We start from the raw sequence: 21,491 nt of genomic DNA, 5'->3' as shown, positions 1-21,491 counted from the left end.
AAAATTAACATGCAAACCTGACACTACTCATTGAGAGGCATTATATGTTGTCATTGTGAGATTATTCAGTAAGGAATCATTGTGAGACAATACAGTATGTTATGTGAGTCATTATTTGTTATAGGGTAATTTGAGTGATTGTTTGTTATCATTGCAAGTCATCAGGTGTTGCCATTGAGACATTGTATGTTATTTTGAGGTACGAGGACAGGTACAAATAAACGCTGGTAAACAGTGCTGGGAGCAACGTCGCCATATTTTAATAGGGTTCTACATGAAAAAAAAAATAATAAATAAATAAATAAATATAATATATATATATATATATATATATATATATATATATATATATATATATATATATATATATATATATATATATATAATATATATATATATATAATATAATATATATATATATATATATATATATATATATATATATATATATATATATATATATATATATATATATATATATATATATATACATATATAATATATATATATATATATATATATATATATATATATATATATATATATATAATATATATATATATATATATATATATATATATATATATATATATATATATATATATATATATATATATATATATATATATATATATATATATATATATATATATATATATATATATATATATATATATATATATATATATATATATATATATATATATATATATATATATATATATATATATATATCAACCAGTTATAAACATTCATACACCTTAATTTATGAGGAACATTAACTGTCAGTAGTACCAATAATTATCTAATATTACTTGGTCATAAACCGAGTGACAGCTGTACCACCCACCCACCCACCCACCCAGTCACTACCTGCAGATCAATACAGTGGTGCTGGTGGGGAGGTACGATAATATACTAAAGTCAACGTTCAAAGACTTAAAATGCTTTCTCATGGAAATAAATGTACTTGCCAAGAAATTTATAGCAAAATATAAAAACATCTTGATAAAGATAATTTCATAAACTTAGAGATTATCTTAAGAGATAAGATTTTGGAATGAAAGCAAATCCAGAGATGCCTATGAGACACACAAGCGTATGTGCCAATGTTCAAGAAATATTAATTGCAGAATACTGAAGAACCTTATATTTTCGAAAAAATACAAGACAAAATTTCGTTCAATTTAATTTTTAAATAAAGATAAATAGGAATAAAACTTGAGACGTTAACTAATAATTATAAAGAAGATTGTATATGTGGCACCGCAGCTTACTATGCCAAGGCGTATGAGCATTAAACACAGTGTACGGCCTCACCTCGTACACTGGCCACGGACTAACGGACACCCGCACTATCTTCGTGCACACAGGATTATACACCAATCTACTTTTAAAATTAAGCACAGGTAACACGGCTGACTACGACAAATTATAACACGGTAAAGGAATGAGAAAAGACCTTCACAAACAGTTGTGGACACTAGAAAAATATGATAGGTTAAACCTGACTGAACCTCCCACTATTTCCGTCTTCACTTTTCTAACACTTAAAACAGCAACCTAGTTTCACAACAAAGTTTAACCGTCTCAAATATAAAGTTTTGAATATTAATCTATATATTTTCAGGATAAAAAAATAATTCTAAACCTTGACATGAACTTATCACTAACGCACAAGCAATAATATAATGGCTCTTCAAACAGTAATATTTAAAACAACACTGGACCATCACGTGAACATTGGTATATTATTTCCTATTTTATAAGATTTCTATTTCGTAGTTAGATGTTTTGTTCAGAAATATTTAAGGGTAAATTCTCAACATGTTATGGAGTCAATAGGCAGAGATTAATGACCACAAGGCAAATGAATTGACCCACATCAAGGGAAATAACACCGCACACGTTTCTTGTCTAGACATTGTAATTGTTTAGGTTAAATATCTGACATCCCAGTACACATTGGAATTATATTGATAATTAATGTCCTGACTGTTATTTAGTAAGTGACATGCTAGAAAATTTTCAGTTTAGGGATGAGTGGATTTTTCAAAATCCCATGAATATAAAAAAAGGTAAAATTGCAGATTACATCAACCAAAGATTCTGAAAGAAAATGTTACCTAACCTAATATAAGAAAATGATCATAGAAAAAATAGTTCTATCAATTGAGTGAAGCAAATTTTCGGAATTCTGTGGTTGCTGTTTACTGCAATATTATAAAAAAACTAAATAAGATATTGGGCTTTATTGAAAGCTGACAATGTGAAGACTAAGCCATTGTAGGCTCTTTTGGTACGGGTGGACGAGTCAGTCGGCACCAGAAATAACGTTAAATTTTCACTTGCCACTACAGTATACAAAAATCGAAGTTGAAATTATGTTTTTCCGGTGGTTTTTAAGTGTTATGAACGAATTTGACCTTCATTTCTGGTGCAAATCAATAGTTTCTGAGATAAGCCCCCCTCCCATCTCAGAATCTAGAGATTTGCTACAAAATTCAAGGTAAAGTGTTCAAAAACATCAAAAACCATTGGAAAAAAAAGTTCTGAATCAATCCTAACTTAACAAACCTAACCTAATCTAATCGGGGGAGCTCCACAGTCGTTCGACACTGGGTGTGTACCGCCATGTATGAACATACATAATAAAATGTTAAATATCTCGCTTTAATGTAATTTGTGTCAGAAATTCCATGGAAGAAAAGTATCTTGGAGTTGATAAAACTACTGATTGCAACTATAAAATTCCTGAGATTCGTTTAGTGGCAACAAGGTATATAGTACATGAACTGAAATAAAGTAATCCTGGAGATGGCTGATACCAGAAAATGTTCGATTTTGTTCATTTTCTTCACGTTTTTATCGTTATATTAAGTATTTTAAAAGAACCTAATAAAACATTGGGGGGTGTTTTCAGACACAGTTTTGTACGCTGATTACTTTAACCTTTATTCATTTTCTTGGGCAAATGCTTAATTTTTGAGATATAGGTGAGTTAAGATAGCATCTTAGTTGCGTCATCAGGTGTGATGCGGCAGATGTAAACAATGTACCATGGCGATCAGTAGTTCGGTAATTATGAGGATGTTTTTAGACAGTTGTATATGCTGATTACTTTCAGTTCTATTCATTTTCTCGAGTAAATGCTTAGTTTTCTAGATACAGTATAGGCAAGCTAAGATAGGTTAGGTTAGGTTTTCTTCGGTATCATTAGGTTAGTACATGATTTCAGACATTTTTATATTTTTCCCAACATAATACAGTATCCTCTAATAAAATCAGTGAAAACTGAGTATTTATAAACCCATTTTCAATGAAAAACAGCAGAAGGTCATTATCCGAATAATTACCAAAACCTGACCTAACCAACCGAAGAAACCTACCTAAACTTACCTAATTTCCTAGGCATCCCTGACCCCCACCATATTAACCACAAAGTACTTATTTTGATATCTGGTACCAATGAAGAAACTTTGTTGAAGTGTCATGGTGTAATTATATGCTTTTTTGTGGATGTGAGAGTATGCTCGGACTGAGCGGGTTGGTTGTAAACAAACAGACGTTGCACGGTGACAAGGCAGATTTTTTTGAGGAGTATTTACGGTAAAGAATTAAATTCTTCATGGACAAAGCACGTAGAGGCATCATTTTAGTGTCATGTGAACAGTTTTCACCATGTTTTAACCTGCAATTTCCCTCATTCTTCATGCCCTGCCCATTACAGATAATGATTTATGATATATACAAATATATATATACAGTAATACTCCGCTTTACGCGGTTTCGTTTTACGCGATTCTACATTTACGCGGTACCTTGCCAGAACCAGAATTTCACTTTACGCGGTGCATCTACTTTAAGCGGCGCTGGCAGGATGCGCACAAGGTCGCCCAGTCATCAAAACATTACCGAGTTCTTCACCCGCCACCCACCACAGCCAGTCCAAGTCAGTGATTGTGAGGATATGGACTTATATGGACTTTGAGGGGTTTGACAAAGAGTCCCTGCAAGCCTATGTGGTGGATAGTGATACAATTGATACAGGTGAGGGCCAATAATAATCTGCCCTCTGCCTCAGAACCAACCCCCCCATCCCTGTGTGCCCAGCCATCTTTTCTACTAATGTAAGTGTTAAAAAACCCTAATATTATTGATATTTCTCTTAATTATTAATTGTGTGTGCATACCATCTTAAAATTAAGATGTTATTTTTACTACAACGTAGGTATTGTGTCTGAAAAAGTGGAGTTTGGGGGTCGGGCCAATCTCTATTGGAATTAATCCCATATGTTCTGTTGTTCACTTTACACGGTACCCCCATGGGTTCAATTGGCCGCGTAAATCGGTGTACTACTGTATACAGTGGTCCCTCGGTTAACGAGCATAATCCGTTCCAGCAGGTTGCTCGTTAACCGAAAAACTCGTTAACCGAAACCATTGTTTCAATGGGTTTTTGGGTAATTGGTTCCAGCTCACCGAAAATTGCCTAAATTCAACAAAAAAGGTAGAAAAGTACACTTACTTTGAGGTGTGTATATAGAAGGCTCCTGGATGATGATGATGATGATGATGGGAATTAGAATGGGGGTGGAGGAGAAGGAAGAAGAGAAGGCATTGGGGCGGAAGAGAAGTCACCCCATGGCACCATTTCACCCATAAAATTTTAGTTCTCGGTGTATTTCAAGATTATTTTCTTTAAATCAACTGCACTGCATTATATATTGTCAATATGTAAAATATATTTCAAAATGACCAATAATTTGCTTGGAAACACAAAAAAAAAAAGCATTTAGTTGAAGAGAGTCTCAAGCAAGATGTTACCTCCACTGAAAACAGAGAGAAACTAATGCCTGTCTGGTGTGTTAACAGGCTGGATGGCACGCCAGAAACTAGTTTCTTTACCTTCAATTATGTTCAATAATTGTTAAAATGACTAAAAAAGTTAATATTAAACTTTTAAAATTATTGAATAGTATAAACTTCTTGATATTTACTAAAATAGTAAGGAATTTAAGCCCTAAAACCGATTACTGTATTGGCGGACGTTCACTTCTCATACATGCAAACCCTTGCTCTTCATTTCTCTTATTTTATCATTTGATATTATATTTTCTTTATTTATAAGTGATATTTCAGTATTGTAATGATTTTTTGACAACTTTTATAATTTCATTACATGTAACAATAAATGCAGCAGCTGGGCTGGTGAGTCAGCGACACAGTTATAGCCCACTGCCTCCACACACAAAATTCACTTTACACACATACACACCCATGCTCTTCATTTTCTTTTTTTATAGTTTTATATTTTATTTATTTCTAAGTTTCATTAGCATATTATAATGATTTTATTTATCTTTTTCTCAAACGATCATGGACGAGTGATAAACACGCTGAGCGGGTTGGCTCAAGCAAGAGTGAGACCCAAATGTCAGACACGTATAAGTGGGGTCGCGTACTATGGATACATGTACTCTGAGACTCTGCTGTATTTATTATCATATTAATATCATGAATTAATCAAAATATGTGTTTAAAAATGTTTATTTTCATTCATAAAAGTGCTTGTATTACTTCTATTTGCCCAAAAAATTTCCTTAGGAACACATCTCCAAGGACTTTTCAAGGACGTATCTCTTCCATAACCCGGGGATTACTGTACAGTACTGTACTTTCAATATCCAGCTGCCCTCTTAGCTCTGAACAGGGTCTCCTAGCTCTCTGTTTCATATTGCACATCTATTTCACCATTCTCATTTCAGTTTGCTCAAGACTGCATATGTCGTCATCTTGAACCACCCATGTTTCACTTGCATACATCACACTTCTCACACTAGATGTACACATTTTTCCTTTAATGCAAAGGGAAGGTCCTCGTTCCATCAATAAAGCAATAACTCCCCAAACTTCCTACAGCCACTTTTGACTCTCTCCATTTCAGCACCACCTCCAGTGTTGTGTTACCCATGCCACAGAGCTCATCAACACAGTCCCAATGTTAAGATTCTCCAGCCTTGTTAAAGATTAAATAAGTTACTCTCCGAGTCAGATTAGTCTACTTAAATTGCTAAAATTTGGAGTGTCCAGTATTCAGAGGTTTTACTGAATATGTATTTATCATTATTGGAAGGGAAAAGATAGTTTTCCAGCTCTCAGTAGCTATCGATATGATCACCTGACCATTTCTTTCCCTTGTCTCAACAGTACCACAGCAATAATGAAATATAAGTGAAGTGATGGTTGGAGTGAAGTCATGTGGCGATGGAGACGAGGGACACAGGGGCTGGGCTTGGGGATCTTGCCAGTGGTTGTGGTAGTAGTGCTACTAAAAGTACTATGGCCCTCAAGTGTCCCCAGGCCTTCCACTGTACTGCATTTGATGAATACGTCAACTTATTTAAACAGGTAAACAGCTATGCTATGAAAATTAATAAAACTAGCGTTTATCTACAGCACAACATTACCAACTCTGCTTTTCTTATTTCATATATAAACCAAGACAATGCATATTACTACAGCAAATGTTTGAGAGTTGGAGGTAGCTCTTTGACACTGAAAGCTGAGGAATATGCTGGTAACTGTAATGTTTAAATATCCTGTATGCAAGGAGAATAGGAAACTTTATGTAGTAGATGGTGTAGAAGTGCCAAAATGTGTGTTAATACAGTAATTGAATGTGAATAATGATAAACTACTGTACTTGTTACCCTTAACACTTATATCCCAAACTAATTCTTTAGCTTGCATCACATGTCACTGGAGCCAACTACATCAATAGGGACATGCAGAAACAATAAAGCTGATGTACTATTGATTGTACCATCTTCTGTGGCCAACCATGAAGCAAGACAAGCAGTTCGGAAAAGTTGGGGTGCCCACTTGCCATCTTCGTGGCCTCTTGTTTTTTTTATCGGAGCAACTAATGATAGATCACTGCAGGTTAGTTAATCTTAACTGAATACAAGTTGATTCTTGACAATTATCACCATAATCGTTTTATGGCCATGTGCGTGTGTGTGTGTGTGTGTGTGTGTGTGGCAGCTGTTGGGTAAAACTAGAATGGGATGCCCTCCACTTACCACCGGAAACCCAGGGTGCTAGCCCATATAATGCAACAGAGACCAGGGATGGGCACAGTTTTGGTGACCCAATTGCCATCAGACATGTTGAAGCCCTTCCGAACACCAACCCACAAAGTGAGAACGGCAGGCAATGTAGGGTCACAGTTCCCTGAGGATGTCAGAGACTACCTGCCTATTTCTTATAGCTTCCTAATATGAGGCATCTCAAGCAACAAGGGCAAAATCCCTAATCTGGAATTTTCCCATTTTTGGTGGACTCAGAAACTTGAGTTCATGCTCTAACTGGTGGTGAAAGCTATCAAGGCAAAAGCGGCATGGAGGCTGCAGGGGGGAATGGCGCCAAAGCTGAAAGGGAGAAATTCCCAGACGACAACTTTCTCGACTACTAACCCCCACACCAGACATCTTCACCTAGTATAGTGTCTATTATTATCTCCTAATTACTGTACCTCAAAATAAATCCTTTCCATTGATTGAGTTATCCAAAAAGCAGATAATGAATTTTTTTATTACTTGTAAATTTTGTAATTCAAATACAGTAGTATAGGATTACTATTTTTTTATTTACCTTCATGTGCCTCACCTCCATAATTTTTTTTAAAGAACCTGTGTTAATAATTTATGACAGGTAATTAGTGAAGGTTAATTTGGTTAATTAGGGAAACAACTTTTTTTCCATTTTCTACTTTTCATTTCCTTATTTGGCTTATCAAACCAAAGAAAATGGTACATAAGACATGAACATTGGATTGTTTTTGTTGTACGGTAGTACGAAATAAATAAAATTTGTAAATTTTAAATACAATTACAATATCTCTTAACCCAATTTTGGCGACCTGTCCTTGTTGCATGAGACACCTCAAATTTCTACAAGAACTAGAAAAAATGAAGTTATTACATTTACTTATAAAATTCAGAACCAAAGCCTACAGTTGACTTGTTCAGAGTGATCGTAAATTACTGTATGTCCTCAACAAATGCAGATGGCTCATGATTGCAGCACTGGAGTACAGGATATTATTAAGAGGTGAGATGAGGATAATGATGGCAGGATGGATAGTCAGAAATCAGAAAAAAAAAGTCACCAGTTCTGATGTGCCTTCCTCTCACAGATGCTACACAGACACCTCACTCTCCATTACAGTACTAAGTATCTCCACTTCATCATCACTACTACCATTATCTGCGGGTAGTCTTTGATTACCTCGGGGAGTTGTGACCCTGCCTTGCCAACTGTTCCCACAGTGTGGGCAGATGTTAGGAAGGGCATCCAATTTAAAATTTTGCCCCAATATGGCTGATGGCAAACAGGTCACCAGAGCTGTACCCATCCCCTGATCTCTGCTGCATTTTCTAGGTTGGCACCCTGGGTTTGCAGTGGTTATGGGGGTCAACTTATAGTTTTAAGCAACAGCTACCATCAGGTAATTACGCCTAACCCAGGCAGTGTCGAAAATGGCCATAAATTGTTATTGATTAAAGCATTTGATGGCAGGCTTTGAACTGTGTATGATAGAAGAGAAAATTGAGAATACAAGGCTACTGAGATGCCTGTATATGTTGAGACAAAAAAAATGACAGCTTTCTTTGGGCTTGTCATAAACAGCATCATTACCCCCTTTCCTTCAAATAACTCGGTAAATACTGTACTATCATCACAGGGAAATCATATGATGATAGTGTCTTAGTGTTGGGAGGTGGAAATTTGAAACTGCTTTAAATTGGTAAATTTTGGATGGTTTTCAATGAAAGTGGATGGAATTCAATCATTAGGGAGGGGGAGAAGTAATGAAATAGTTATGGTTCCTAATATTAACCCATGATGGATGCAAACTTCTGAATGGTTTTAGTGTTATTTGTAAAAAAAAAAAAAATGGGAGGGAGGGAGGAGCAATGACATCAGAAAATTATGAAAATGACCCGAGTATGAAAAGTTGAGTACCAAAATTCATACCGGTAAATAGAATTTGGAGGAAGTTCAGTATTAGGGTGTGTTGGATATAACACTCAGTGGTAATGAGAATGCGAGTGGATATTAGACTAATAGCTATAGTGCTGTATTTGATTATGTAAAAGATAGTCCTGCAGAATAATTAAATGTGTATTTTAACCCCTTGTGTATGGGGGGGTCCCTCTGTGCTGAATAAAATCAACTGGTTTGCCAATTAGAATATTAAAAGTGACATATCCATAGTGAAAGGGTTAACAAAGTTTGTTGGTGTAGGTACAGAAGAACACTGAATGTATAGTGAGAGAACAGAATGTTTATGAGAAGTACCAGTAAGTATAGTACTCTGAGGAAGAATGTAAAGGAGCTTTTGGAAAAGCTTGCAAGGCCAACCATAATTATTGTAATGGCTATACTTGAATGAGATGGAAAGCATTAATGCAGGAGTAACCCAAGAGGATGTGCAAGTATCAGAGACTAATGACCACTGGTTTTGAGTTTTGTATGTAAGCTACTCTTGGATGATGTTATAAAAACATATGAAGTTCCAAAGCAACACTTTGTTTGGGTTAAATTCAAAGTGAATTCAGAATTGTTGATGCACAATTGGCAGGGTAATTACTTTAGGGTTCTCACATCTTCTGGTTTGAACCAAAATAAAAGCACTGTAATGCACCCTATATTTACAAAGCTTTAAATGTGAAATGCTTGTCAAGGAAATAAAGGATAAAATTTAAACAAAATTCTTATATTTTTTTTTACAGGAGTACTTTCTTAATATAGACTGGTATGAGGTATATATATGAACTGAAAGTCAAGTTTTTTTTTTTTCTTAATTTCTTAGGATCGGGTGACAGCTGAAGCTAAACAACATGGAGACATAGCACAGGACCTTAGCTTCCATGATTCCTATTCCAACCTTACTCTTAAGACTCTCAGTCTTCTGAGCTGGGCACAAAACTTCTGCAGGGATACCAGTTATGTTCTCAAAATTGATGATGATGTCTTCCTCAATGTAAAAAGACTGTACAAGTTAACGGTGTGTGTTACTGAGGCAAGGCAGAACATATATAGAACAAAGAGGGAAGACAACCCACTAAACTCGGGCTTACAGGAGTTAACACCTTTCAGCCTGTCATCTGTGGACTCTTCCTTGGAAAATTTATGTAATGGGTTCAAGCCACATCAATCCATTAATTATTTAATTAATTCCCAGAGTCATGAATATGAGTCATACATGTTTGCAGGTTACTTGTACGATGGAATCAGAGCAGACAGAAACCCACACTCTAAGTGGTATTTGGACCCCAAGATTTACTCTAGTGACATTCTCCCACCCTTCTTATCTGGTACATCTTACATCATGACCTCTAATATTATCCCTCATCTTTTGGAGGAAGCAAAATCTAAGCCAATAATAGAGTTGGAAGATGTTTATATTTCTGGTCTTGTCGGTTATAGTGGACTCAAACTAAAACTGAGCCATCTGGAAGGATGGAGTAGGTTCCGTCCACGTTGGGACAGTCCGTGTATGTACCGTGAGCTCATCACTGCTCATGGTCTCTCTCCTTCAGAACTCTCTGCTATGACTCGAGCAATAAACAATTTAAGCAGTGACGATTGCAATGGCTTTTTGGTTTATCTTGCAAACTCGTTCAACTCTTTTGTCTCTTCCATATTTCCCAGGTTACCAAAGTAAACCACAGCATAATAAGTGAATTATTCTAACTCGATAAAAGAGAGAAGAAAGTGAATGATGTTAAAATGGACCGTGTGCAAATGCCGAGTGTATAGAATTACATTACCACAATAATTAGTAAAAACAAAACTAGATCTTATTATAATGATATATAAGTTGTCAAAGATAAGGTGTTTTTAACAAGTAGAAAGAGTGGTTGTAGAGAAGCTTTGCAATGCAATACAGTATTTGATTAATTTTCAGGAAGAAACATACACTTAAATTGCTTAGACAAGATGGAGTGAGTATATCAGAGAAAAGGTTCCGCTTTGTTTTAAATTTTGAATAGAATCTGCATGAGTAAAACAACACTGGAGTTCCCTCAATTAAACAAAGCAAGAGTTCCAAGGTTAAAATACTAAAACAGAGATAAATGCCTCTGCAAATGTTGGAAATAGAATCTCAAATACAGTATTGTACTGGTCAACTGACTTTTTTTTTTTAACAAAAATAACACGTGTATAACAGCAGAAGCAATGTACTGTATAATAACTCTGTGTTGAGACTGTAACATTTGTGCTTAGGGTAAACAAAATGATCCGGTTACAAAGTGCTGTGTAGATTTATATCAAAATATTTTAAAATCTTTTGGTGGATTTTACTGAAATCAAAATAGTGAAAATAGTAACTGATACAATAAATTTATTATTTCTGTTCAATACCAATGTGCTGGGGGGATATTGGCATGAGAACGTTACACTGGTTGAGTGGTGAAGTTGTGTACTGTATACCGTACAGGTGAAAGTGTGTTCAATAGGCATGGCTGCCCATTAGGAAGTGTGGATACAAGATACCAGATACTGCAGTGATATATTAATACATTTTAAACCGTGTAGAATGCGCTCTAATTTAGTTACCTATACACCCCTGTACAGTACTTATAGTATTTAATTTTTTATCACCATTAAAAAGCTGAACCTTTTTTTCTACAATTCATATTTAGTCAATATTTATAAGAAGTAATAAATTCTTGGAGAAATTACGAGTTGAACTGGGAGTAAAAAAAAATTCTGCTCTGGGGTGAGCCGTCAATATCGTCATAGTAACCAGGCCATCTCAGCCACGAGCACAACCAAACAATGGCGCGATAAACCTGAACACCATATGATGTCTGCTGCCCTTTAAGGATTAAAATAATTTTTGGTCAGATTGTATACAGTAATGAAAACAAATTACTGTACCCATTTGTACAATATAGACTTACTGTAAAATATTTTTGTTTATACAGTAAAAATGTGTTGAAGGAGGTATTACCTATTCAATTACAGGTGTATTTTTTATTTATGCTGAATAAATACAGTACTGTACTATATGAATACTGTACACTAGTTTTGTTCAATGCATAAAAAATGTACTGGAGTATAAACATGCTTTGCAGCACCGTATGTATGTGATCACCAAGCTGTGTTATGTATTATTAATGTTTAGCACTAATTAAGGTTTCAATAGACACAGTAAGCCTCACCACGTAAATATAACTGTATTGAGTGAATCTTTCGTAACTGAAGAAATGGTATGATTTTTATCTCTTGGAGTGGCTTAAGTGGGGTAGGTAGTGCCATTGACTGTGGTGTAAATCAAGCCAGTTTGTGGATTAATATTGTTTCACTGAATAAAATAAAATATTTTACTTTTAAGGGATTATTGCACATGAAATCTGTAATCTTCAAATGCTGTACTGTGCTGTAACGTATTTACATTGTGTTTAGTTGTATAGATACATGTTCAGAATGATCAAAGGCAGTCATGTTACGGAGTTGTGTTCTTATGTTATAAACAGAATAGAGCTTTAGTATGGTCAATAAATCTCCTTAAGTACTTTACTCTACAGTATTAGGGAAACTTACATCAGTTAAATGAAGGATATGATTTTCCTTGTAGGTTGTGTGTGCAAGGCCACCACTGCCTCTCTTCCCCCCCTTCACCACTCCTAAACTCTCATATTCACTGTAAAAAATCATACCTTTTGTTTGATTAATACAAAGTACTTTCTAGAGTTTACTGTATATATTAAAGCCTTATTGTGTATAAACATTAACAAGACTGCTCAAGTGACATACAACTGTTGGCACTCACATTGGGACACCTAAGTGTATCTCTATTGGTTCACTGTCATTGATGCACTATGCATGGTGGCTGATCATAGGCACTTCTAATTCTTGTGATATTACTAAGCCAGTCTTACCTGGTAACTACCTAACTAACCAAGGAAGGGTGCTGCACGTGCAAACATTGGAGTGTTAAAGGAATCGAGTCATCCAGTTTCACTATACTGTACAATTACTTAGTGTGCAGTGCAGTCTGTATAAAATATAAACCTTAATGTTTATGAACTTGTTAGCAGCTACACTAAAGGTGTGTTTTAGATAAAAATTTAAAATTAGCATTAAGTTGAACTTTTTACACACAAGACTGTGCATTATGTAAATGTGTGTAATGGGAAGTTACCAGTACTTGAAGGGAATGACAAAACTTTTGTTACATTAGAATTTTCATTTTGGACCATCTAGTGTACAGTACTGCAAGTCTGGTAAAGTGATGCAGGAAAGTATCATAACTTTTCTGAATATCTCTGCTGATATTATACAAGATATTATGTTTATGTGTTGTGTGGGCATTCTAGATAATATAACAGAAGACTTACATACTTTTTTTTTTAAATATGAACCATATGTTACTGGTACTAAACCATGATACAGTATTATATATTTCCTTGAATCTCTATAATGATACTTTACCTGGCTGGGAATTATGTAATTTATCCCAATACATAAGGGGGAAAGTTGAGTTACCCCTGTCTATGCTTCCGGAAAAACTTGTTAATGTAGCTACTGTACTAAGTAAACCTACAGTTTCAATCAGACTTCTTAATACTTGAAAGACAGTCTACCCATCCAACATGGAAGTGCATATTATTGTTGAACAATTTTGAAAACTGTTACACCAGACATATTCCTGATTTATATTATTATTTACGATGAAATGCTACTTGGTAATAGAAATAAATCCTCCTCAAATTTCTTTTTAGCCCTTAGAAGCTAACTCCCTTGTGTGATATTTACCTCTTCTATTAGGCATCATTAAACCATGGCATAAGTAGTGTGCTCATAAATCATCTCTTGGAAGTGATGATAATAATGGCACTAATCTAACTTATGACTCACCTTAATTTAACATTCCCTATGTGCTGTAAATCACTATAGAGGCAAAATGTTCACTTTGCATACATAATGAGGATATTTCTACCCATGTTTCAACTGTCTCTTTTTCATACAAGATGTATATGTTTCTGCACCTGTCATATGATGATCTCCCCAACTCTTGCAGCTTTTTGAATTCTTTGATCCACTCTATAAAAAGGCACAAGAGTAAAGCTAATAGACAGAGAGAGAGGAACTGAATTTTTTTTTTGAATCCATCTAATTCTAGAAAATATGCTAAATTCTAATATGAGTCAGAAATGTGAGGATGGCGTTCTAGTTGTAAAAAATTATCTTGAACAGGGCCAGATCTGCTAGCGTAAAACTTGGTACAGTATGCCTCGGAATAGTCACATTACCGTATGATATCTCAAGCTAATGCTTTATTATTGAGGATATGAATTTAAAGAGTGCTTAAGTAAGGTGTAACATACTGTTAAAATATTTATTACAATTAAAGATATTATGATACAAATATGTTATTAATAAAGCTCTACTGTTATAAATGCCCATCATTACCAATTAATACTGGTAAGTGAAGATTAGAACATACAGGGTGAGGAAGCCAGAACAAATGAATGATAATGCCTATGCTGTTCTTCATCCGATGTACTGTACAGTGTGTGTGTGTGTGTGTGGCTTGACCTTAACTACTGTACCCAGGTGTTCACAGACATACAGATGGTACCTATCTATATCATCCTTTGGGGTGCAACTTGCACTCGCCCTCTATCAGTGTGCCATTAACGAAATCGTACAACACTTGCCTATAAGATATCAACAAAAGCCAAACTCTGACAAGTAACAAAAAAAATATTGAGAACTATGCAGATCTGTCTTAAAACTCCTCTATTACAGTATGCCTTGCTGGGCCCTTCATCCAACCACACATCTTGTCAATCATGCTCAGCAAAACATCCTTACTCTAGCCCAGCACATCTCTAAACTACCCTTCACACTGTTATTGAATGATTCCATTCTTCTAAACTCAGCATACAATAAAAGGCTTCCCTTACATTCTTTTCCTTCAATTTCTACACTCTTCTTCTTGGAATATTCATTTTAATCCTTTCCTGCACCTTTAAAGCAGTAAGCCATACACAAGCAATCCGTGCTGCAAGATACATTCTTCTTGGCAATAATCACATTACTAACAACTTTAACAAGCTCCCTATCTGATTTCCTGACAAGCAAGTACAGTACAGGTATGGGACCATTTATCTGTAGCAAAAGCAGTTCATTGACCTCAGACTGACCCACCACGACCAACTTCAGAGGTACCCTCCCATGCACAACATGACACCTAAGGTGACCAGAGTACAGTTTGGGCTGTAAAATGCTTAACCTTTACCCTCTGTACAGGTACACCAGCCCAGTAAATGCAGCAGATATGCAGCTCTGGTGTACCAATTGCCTTCAGGTATGTTTGTAGTAATTTTATGGCTGAATGCCCTTCCTATAACCATCCAACATGGTGTTGGAACAGCTAGGAAGGCAGGGTCTAAATTTTACATTTTATTTCTGCTATTCATCATATCTGGTGCTGTTTAGCTGTTGGAAACATTAAAATAATATACCTTGGTCTTTCACTTGGATGTTTATATCTTTAACAGAACATCAATGAAACATTTCATTAATAACAAGTACTGAAGAATAATGGTTCAGTCTTTCCTCTATAAACCTTAAACCGACCTTTGACATCACATGCAACCACTCTATACAGTATGTTCACTGTACACAAGAGTTAACCTGAAACCAAGGGTCACCAGGACCACTCAACACTAAAGCCTTGTACTGTACTCACCACACAGCCAGAAGCACAGCAGAACTACAAATGCTGGATCATCACGGGCAAACTGAGCCTTGGTCTCTGAAATGTGAGAGACAACAATATAAAACTAATCACTACAATAATTGATGAATGAGTAAAGGAAACTAGTGTGCAGTACATAACATAATATTAACACTCAACAGAAGGGAGGATCTCCTCAATGTGCATCTCAATGGAGGAAGATCTGGGAGGAGAATGTTTTGGCAAGGGAAAGATTAATGATAAGGAAGATACCTGAGTTAAAGCTTTTTAACTCTTACATGGCGAGTTCATTCAATAAATTACATATTTCTCACAAAATGTGCAAGGGGGAGGAAGGGGGCGGGGTGGCGTATTAAAATATGATATTAACCACCATTCTCTAGAAAAATGTGACTAGATTCCATTAAAGACATGAATAAAAAAAATGGAAGATTGTTGATGTAAAGACTAGAATTCAGTGTTCGATTTCATTTGGCACATAAATATTGTATAACTTTATTTTAACGAAAATGAACTGAACAAAATCCTACTTCTAAAGGGGGAAACTAAAATCATATTAAGCAACTTTTTAAAGAACAGTAAAGGAAATTTTTGGGCATAGTATTAAAATCTTGAGCAACTGTTGATCAAACATACTTACGCTTCCTGTACTGAAAATTTCTATAAACTTTCTGAGGAGATATAAATAGATACACCATCTGCCATGTTGCAAACTGGAAATCCATTTGACGGAACCTCAGGAGTCTCCGGAGGTACTTGTATCTTTTTGCTGCGGCCGTCATACAGTCGTGTCTGTTGGAATATAGTAATACAGGTAATAACAATAATAATGCGATACAGTACTACTAATAATAACAATAATAAAGCAATAGATGTCATGTTATAATTACAGAAATAGGACACTGTATAGAAGTTTTAAATTGCTAAACCTTATACAGTAGATTAAAGGCTGGGACAACTTCAGTAATTGTCACCACTAAGTCCCTTAAAGGAGTCTATAGAAGTATCGGTCACCATTTTAGGCAGAAAAATACTGAATCGCAACAGCACATCAACATCTGCACACCTTGCCTGGCAATTGGGTCGGTCAGAAAGAAAATCAGGCTTTAATCCATTCAGGTCCAACTGACTTCTATGGTACCCAATCAATGAGAGGAGGGAAGGTATCTGGGTTATAACATGGAATTTTAGAATAAATCCTTCAATTATGCCCTTAATGCCCTCCCAAAAAGACTCATATACCTGAAGCAGGCTAGGCAATGGCAGGGGGTTGAGATACCTGGAGGTGCTCCAAATGCTAATATGACGTACTGTACATCCCACTCGGTGAGTTAGCCCTACTTTAGCCATTGTAGAAAACAGGAAAACTAACTTTACAAAATCCCCACAGTCCATCATCGTAGCTTCCTCATCCAAATATCTGCCACCAAACATTTTGTTGATGACCATGCACCTCTTTGTAGGGTGGGCATTTAGGACATCCCATAAAGACAGGCCTCCCAATATGCAGTGCTTGAGATCATGAACCCTAACTCTGCAGTCTGTTTGTGTCAATTTAATAGCTGTCAATCAATTTATTTATTTATTAAAGCTTTGGAATCTGTACCCTCTAAGCTATAAGCCAATATCAATAATTACAAAAGAAAGTGTTTTGTACTGCCAAAACTGGGTGGAATGAATGGTGGGAACTGGCTTCAGTTTTCCAGGTAAGAAATGATTGTAGGACACTTATGCTGAAGGATGATGAGTTAACCCTTTGAGGACTATAATTTAACCCTTTGGAGACGATAATTTAACCCCTTGAGGATTGATGATTTAACCCTTCGAGGACGATGATTTAACGCTTTGAGGACGATGATTTAACCCTTTGAGGACTATGAATTAACCCTTTGGGGATGATGATTTAACCCTCCAGGCAACTCATGTTCTATATAAACAAGTCTACAGGTTGACACTTTGAGTTCCCAGGACCTTGCATTGTGTGACAAAAACTTTATCCTAAAAATCCAAAAAAATTTAGATGTAGGATTTTTCCAAGCTAAACCACAGCACCCAATCAGGGACAAGTGTTTCCCAGAAATGCTCAATTACAGGAGGTTTTCCTACTGAAGGGTTAAGTTAAAACACCATACAGGTGGGTGGAGCATAATAAACTGCAGTCACTAAATCCAATTATTCTGCCAACACATACCAAGTTACTTTTCCATGACCCTGCATTAATAATACTTTCCATAGAGATAAAATATTTATGATGATTATTTAAAAATTAAATGGTTACTCTTGTTTTCATTGTTTTGTCAGTCAATAGCTCAGCTCTAATTAACAATTTCTTCCTAAACAAAACAGTGCTGGAGAATTAGAACCTCTACGTAAAACATAATCAAACAATACCGGATATCACATTATCCACACTAACTTGGGTCAAAGTAGTTCATCTTACAACAGACATCATGAATAGGGCAAAATTCTAGGAAATACAGTATAGTGCTGTACTCTTACCTGGATCATCATTAAACGTATTACTTTTAGCTCACCATAATGAGAAAATGTTATATCACCAGTATTTAAATGATTCAATTACTGTTGTTACGTTAACTCTTCCTTGACTTTGAGCAAGAGCTTGTTTGTCTAAAAGAGCAAGCTAAAACTGCCATTCCTTTTCTTTTTCTTCTCTTTCCTTTTCATTTTCTTCTCTCTAATTTCTTTTTCTTCTTTCTGTCTCTCAAACATAAGTCCAGTAACTCAAACTGCCTCTGTTCTTTTTCTAGCTCAAGTCTCTTTGCCATCAAAACCTCTAGTCTCCTGTTCAATCAAAAGCAAAGCTTCGAATCCTAGAGTGTTATCATGCACTAACTCACTCAGTACCTTACACTGAACCTCTCTTTTCTTCCATGACTTTCTACATTCAACACTAAACTTAGATGCAATGGCTAACCAATCATCTTTATGTAATGTGGTCTTTTTCAAACATTCTACTGATGGAGTAGTAACAAATTCCTCTAAACTGAACTCAACAATGATAAATAATAAATACAATATACACTAAGAACACAGATATAATAACAGAACATAAACATTTATGATATAAAAAGGTTTGGGGAAATTCTCAACATGGAGCAAACCTCAACGGCATTTCTCACGAACAAAATTCTCTCCAAAATAGTGTAACCCAATTCACCCAATCTCTCTTTTCTTTCTTGCTGGAACTATGGAGCATTTCACTTTTGATGGATCACCTGAAGCTTAACCCCCAGCTTATTTCATATGATAATTAAACACCCTAAAACTACCTGAAAAGGTTATGTTAGGTTAGGTTTGGTTAAGTAAGCTTAGTTTTGGTTATGTTAGTGATAAAGTGGTTAATCTTTAGGTGCAATAAGCCGAGAGGGTTTATCTTCACGCGACTTCTTTTGGATTATCTTGGAAAGTCATGAACATCAAGGATAACGCACCATAACATTATCTGATGTTCCCCAAAATACTGTGAAAGAATTCTTCTGCTGGAGCTAAAGCACCCCATCATATGCAACAACTGACCTGTGAGCCACTGGTGTTGGAAGTGGGGAGCCTGTACGATAACTTAAGGGAACTGTGGTAGACCCTAAGCTGGAGGAGGGTGACTGTGCGCGGGTGGGTGGCGGAGAGGTCTGGTATTTATGACTCGTGCTGCTGGAATAACAAAAACTATATATGTATTTAAGGACTATATATCACTGACAACCAATATATTTTGTTCCTCTAAAAATTGAAAAGACAGAAAGGTTACTTGATAAAAGCCAAAGGTATTCTAAATTTTACATTATACATTGAATGAGGCACAAACAAAGTAGGTCTTACTGCACAGTTAGAAAAAGACCTAATCTAACTTAATTTTACCAATTTGGAAATAGTTATTAATGTACTATATGTTTCTAACTATACAATGCTCCAAATACCCTCACCTCCAAAGTCCAACAACTGCTACACTATAACATTAATCCAAAATAAGATAAACCTAACCTAACCTACTTATACTAGCCTAAATAAAAGGAAAATATGTCATCATCAGATTAGGTTGGTTCATGTTATCTAAAATTCATGATATAATTTAGCACTTGTTGGAAGCGTTCAGTTGCTGGCAAAGTCAACAACAGATCAAGTGGAAAAATAAAAGCAGATGGACATGTGGAATACATCTCTATTATTTACAGGAACTAAATCTACAAAAAATGAAATTCTGAAGGTAAGAAAGAAGTTGACTTTTATAAAGAACTACTGTAGTCTACAACAGGTGATTGAGGTGCACAAGACATATGAAGTACAGTCCAGTATTAACTTTCTTTTTTACTCACTAACAAGTCCTAAAGTAAATTGATAAAAAAACACCTGTTATTCTATAGATTCTCAGAGAAACAAGTAGCTGTCACAAAAATTAAATTAAATGTTACACATTCAAGTGAGAAATGTTCTAGAATGTAAAATGTTGTTTTAGTCTGGCCTCTGTTGCAGACAATAATCTACAAATAATGTCTCATAAAACCCTGTGTTGCAAACTTGGCAGTTTGACTTGTGATAATGCTTGGTTTAAGGCATAAACCTGAGCTCTTTTATTAAAATGAAAACTGCCAACCAATATCAGAGTGAATGATTCAATATAGCGAGTCATAACCAGACACAACAACTGGTGAACACAAGGCTCGTGACTCTCCTTCAGGGGAGTTCATCTTATTAACGTGCCTCTGCCACAACCTTCATCAAAGTATCAAAATTCATGGTGAAGCGTAATGAGCGGTAAACAGTGGGTGAGATACTGACCTCATAGCACAAACGTGAGTGAGTTTCCTGGTGAAGAAATAATAATGGTGTATCAAGACTCAGGACGGGTTTGTTTTCATCACTTGTTGGTGAACGGTTATACTCCGCTGTTGTCCCTCTTAATAAACACATAACTCATCTATCACACAATCTTTATCAATGAGTGTGATCAAACTAAAAATTTCACTTTCCCATATAATGCTTTTAATTTAATCCTTAATAATACAATAGGTTAAAAAATTAAATTCATATTGATTTTCTACCTACCAATTATATTTTAAAAGAGATTGGATAAATTCTACTCCAGGATTCTGCCAGCTGTCAACGTCACCGTCCTGCAGCAACACACAATATTGAGGACATATTACACGGATGTAATTTCCAGTGTTGTGTTAAGAATGATATTTCATGACACTGATTTAATTGTATTAAAATATACCCACGTGAAGAAGTTTAGTTAACGAGCTCCTAAAGTAATGAGTTGGCGTTCATTTGAGAGATTATACCAATGAATATATGCACAAACTATTTTTTTAGTAATATCACAGATCTATAGCTAATTTACGTGGATATAAACGTAATGATTAAAATTGTATAGTCATAAATAATTTACATTTATGTGAAGCGGTAACAACCAGAGTTGAATAGCCAATGTGGCTGACCTACATCATTATAAAGGTTTCACATATATTGAAAAGAGTAACGGGAATTATTGATCTTCACTATATTAGTCCAAGAAGGACAAACTATTTCCTCACAATATCCTTAGTTTGGTCACCGTTTGGTTTAACATGTCCCTAAATTTGTCTAAAAATAGAATATATTTGATCCTCTACTCCCAATTCGGATAGCCTGATGATTAACCTTCCTAATACTAATTTAACCCCACAGGTAGCATTAATCTTCAAGT

The 21,491-nt window shown here is 35.4% G+C and overlaps 2 protein-coding genes across 6 annotated transcripts in view; one reads left to right on the top strand and one right to left on the bottom strand.

Moving 5' to 3' along the window:
- LOC121876891 (protein unc-50 homolog) overlaps window positions 1-21,491 on the bottom strand; it is a 97,526-nt gene that overhangs the window by 12,978 nt on the left and 63,057 nt on the right. The window contains exons 1-4 of one of the 4 annotated variants that reach the window (XM_042382459.1): window positions 20,582-20,709; window positions 19,325-19,456; window positions 16,428-16,579; window positions 15,779-15,844 (exon numbers count right to left, since the gene is read on the bottom strand). In XM_042382459.1, coding sequence (XP_042238393.1) covers window positions 15,779-15,844; window positions 16,428-16,579; window positions 19,325-19,456; window positions 20,582-20,586 — 355 coding nt within the window. In that variant the 5' untranslated portion in view covers window positions 20,587-20,709. Of the gene's footprint in view, window positions 1-15,778; window positions 15,845-16,427; window positions 16,580-19,324; window positions 19,457-20,581; window positions 20,710-21,491 lie in introns of those variants that run through there. The other 3 variants (XM_042382460.1, XM_042382462.1, XM_042382461.1) reach the window with 3 other exon arrangements.
- Window positions 1,277-14,480, top strand: LOC121876887 (beta-1,3-galactosyltransferase 5-like). 2 transcript variants are annotated; one of them, XM_042382448.1, is made up of 4 exons: window positions 1,277-1,409; window positions 6,211-6,411; window positions 6,747-6,945; window positions 9,881-14,480. In XM_042382448.1, exons 2-4 carry the CDS (start codon window positions 6,260-6,262, stop codon window positions 10,733-10,735), a joined length of 1,206 nt encoding a protein of 401 aa, XP_042238382.1. In that variant the 5' UTR covers window positions 1,277-1,409; window positions 6,211-6,259; the 3' UTR covers window positions 10,736-14,480. The 2 variants fall into 2 exon arrangements, with proteins under 2 accessions (XP_042238382.1, XP_042238383.1); XM_042382449.1 differs by lacking the exon at window positions 1,277-1,409 and adding an exon at window positions 1,502-1,746.

The sequence above is a fragment of the Homarus americanus genome, unplaced genomic scaffold (genome assembly GCF_018991925.1).
Source record: "Homarus americanus isolate GMGI-L3 unplaced genomic scaffold, GMGI_Hamer_2.0 scaffold50281, whole genome shotgun sequence".
Classification (NCBI taxonomy): domain Eukaryota; kingdom Metazoa; phylum Arthropoda; class Malacostraca; order Decapoda; family Nephropidae; genus Homarus; species Homarus americanus.
The sequence above is the reverse complement of the archived record's forward strand: the minus strand, read 5'-3'. Positions and strand labels throughout refer to the sequence as shown.

Bases quoted from the DNA above. Each gene is read 5' to 3' on its own strand.
- LOC121876887 (XM_042382448.1), top strand. From the start codon at position 6,260: ATGTGGCGATGGAGACGAGGGACACAGGGGCTGGGCTTGGGGATCTTG. The intron at 6,412-6,746 runs GTAAACAGCTAT...CTAATTCTTTAG, and splicing joins ACGTCAACTTATTTAAACAG to CTTGCATCACATGTCACTGG. The intron at 6,946-9,880 runs GTTAGTTAATCT...TTAATTTCTTAG, and splicing joins CTAATGATAGATCACTGCAG to GATCGGGTGACAGCTGAAGC.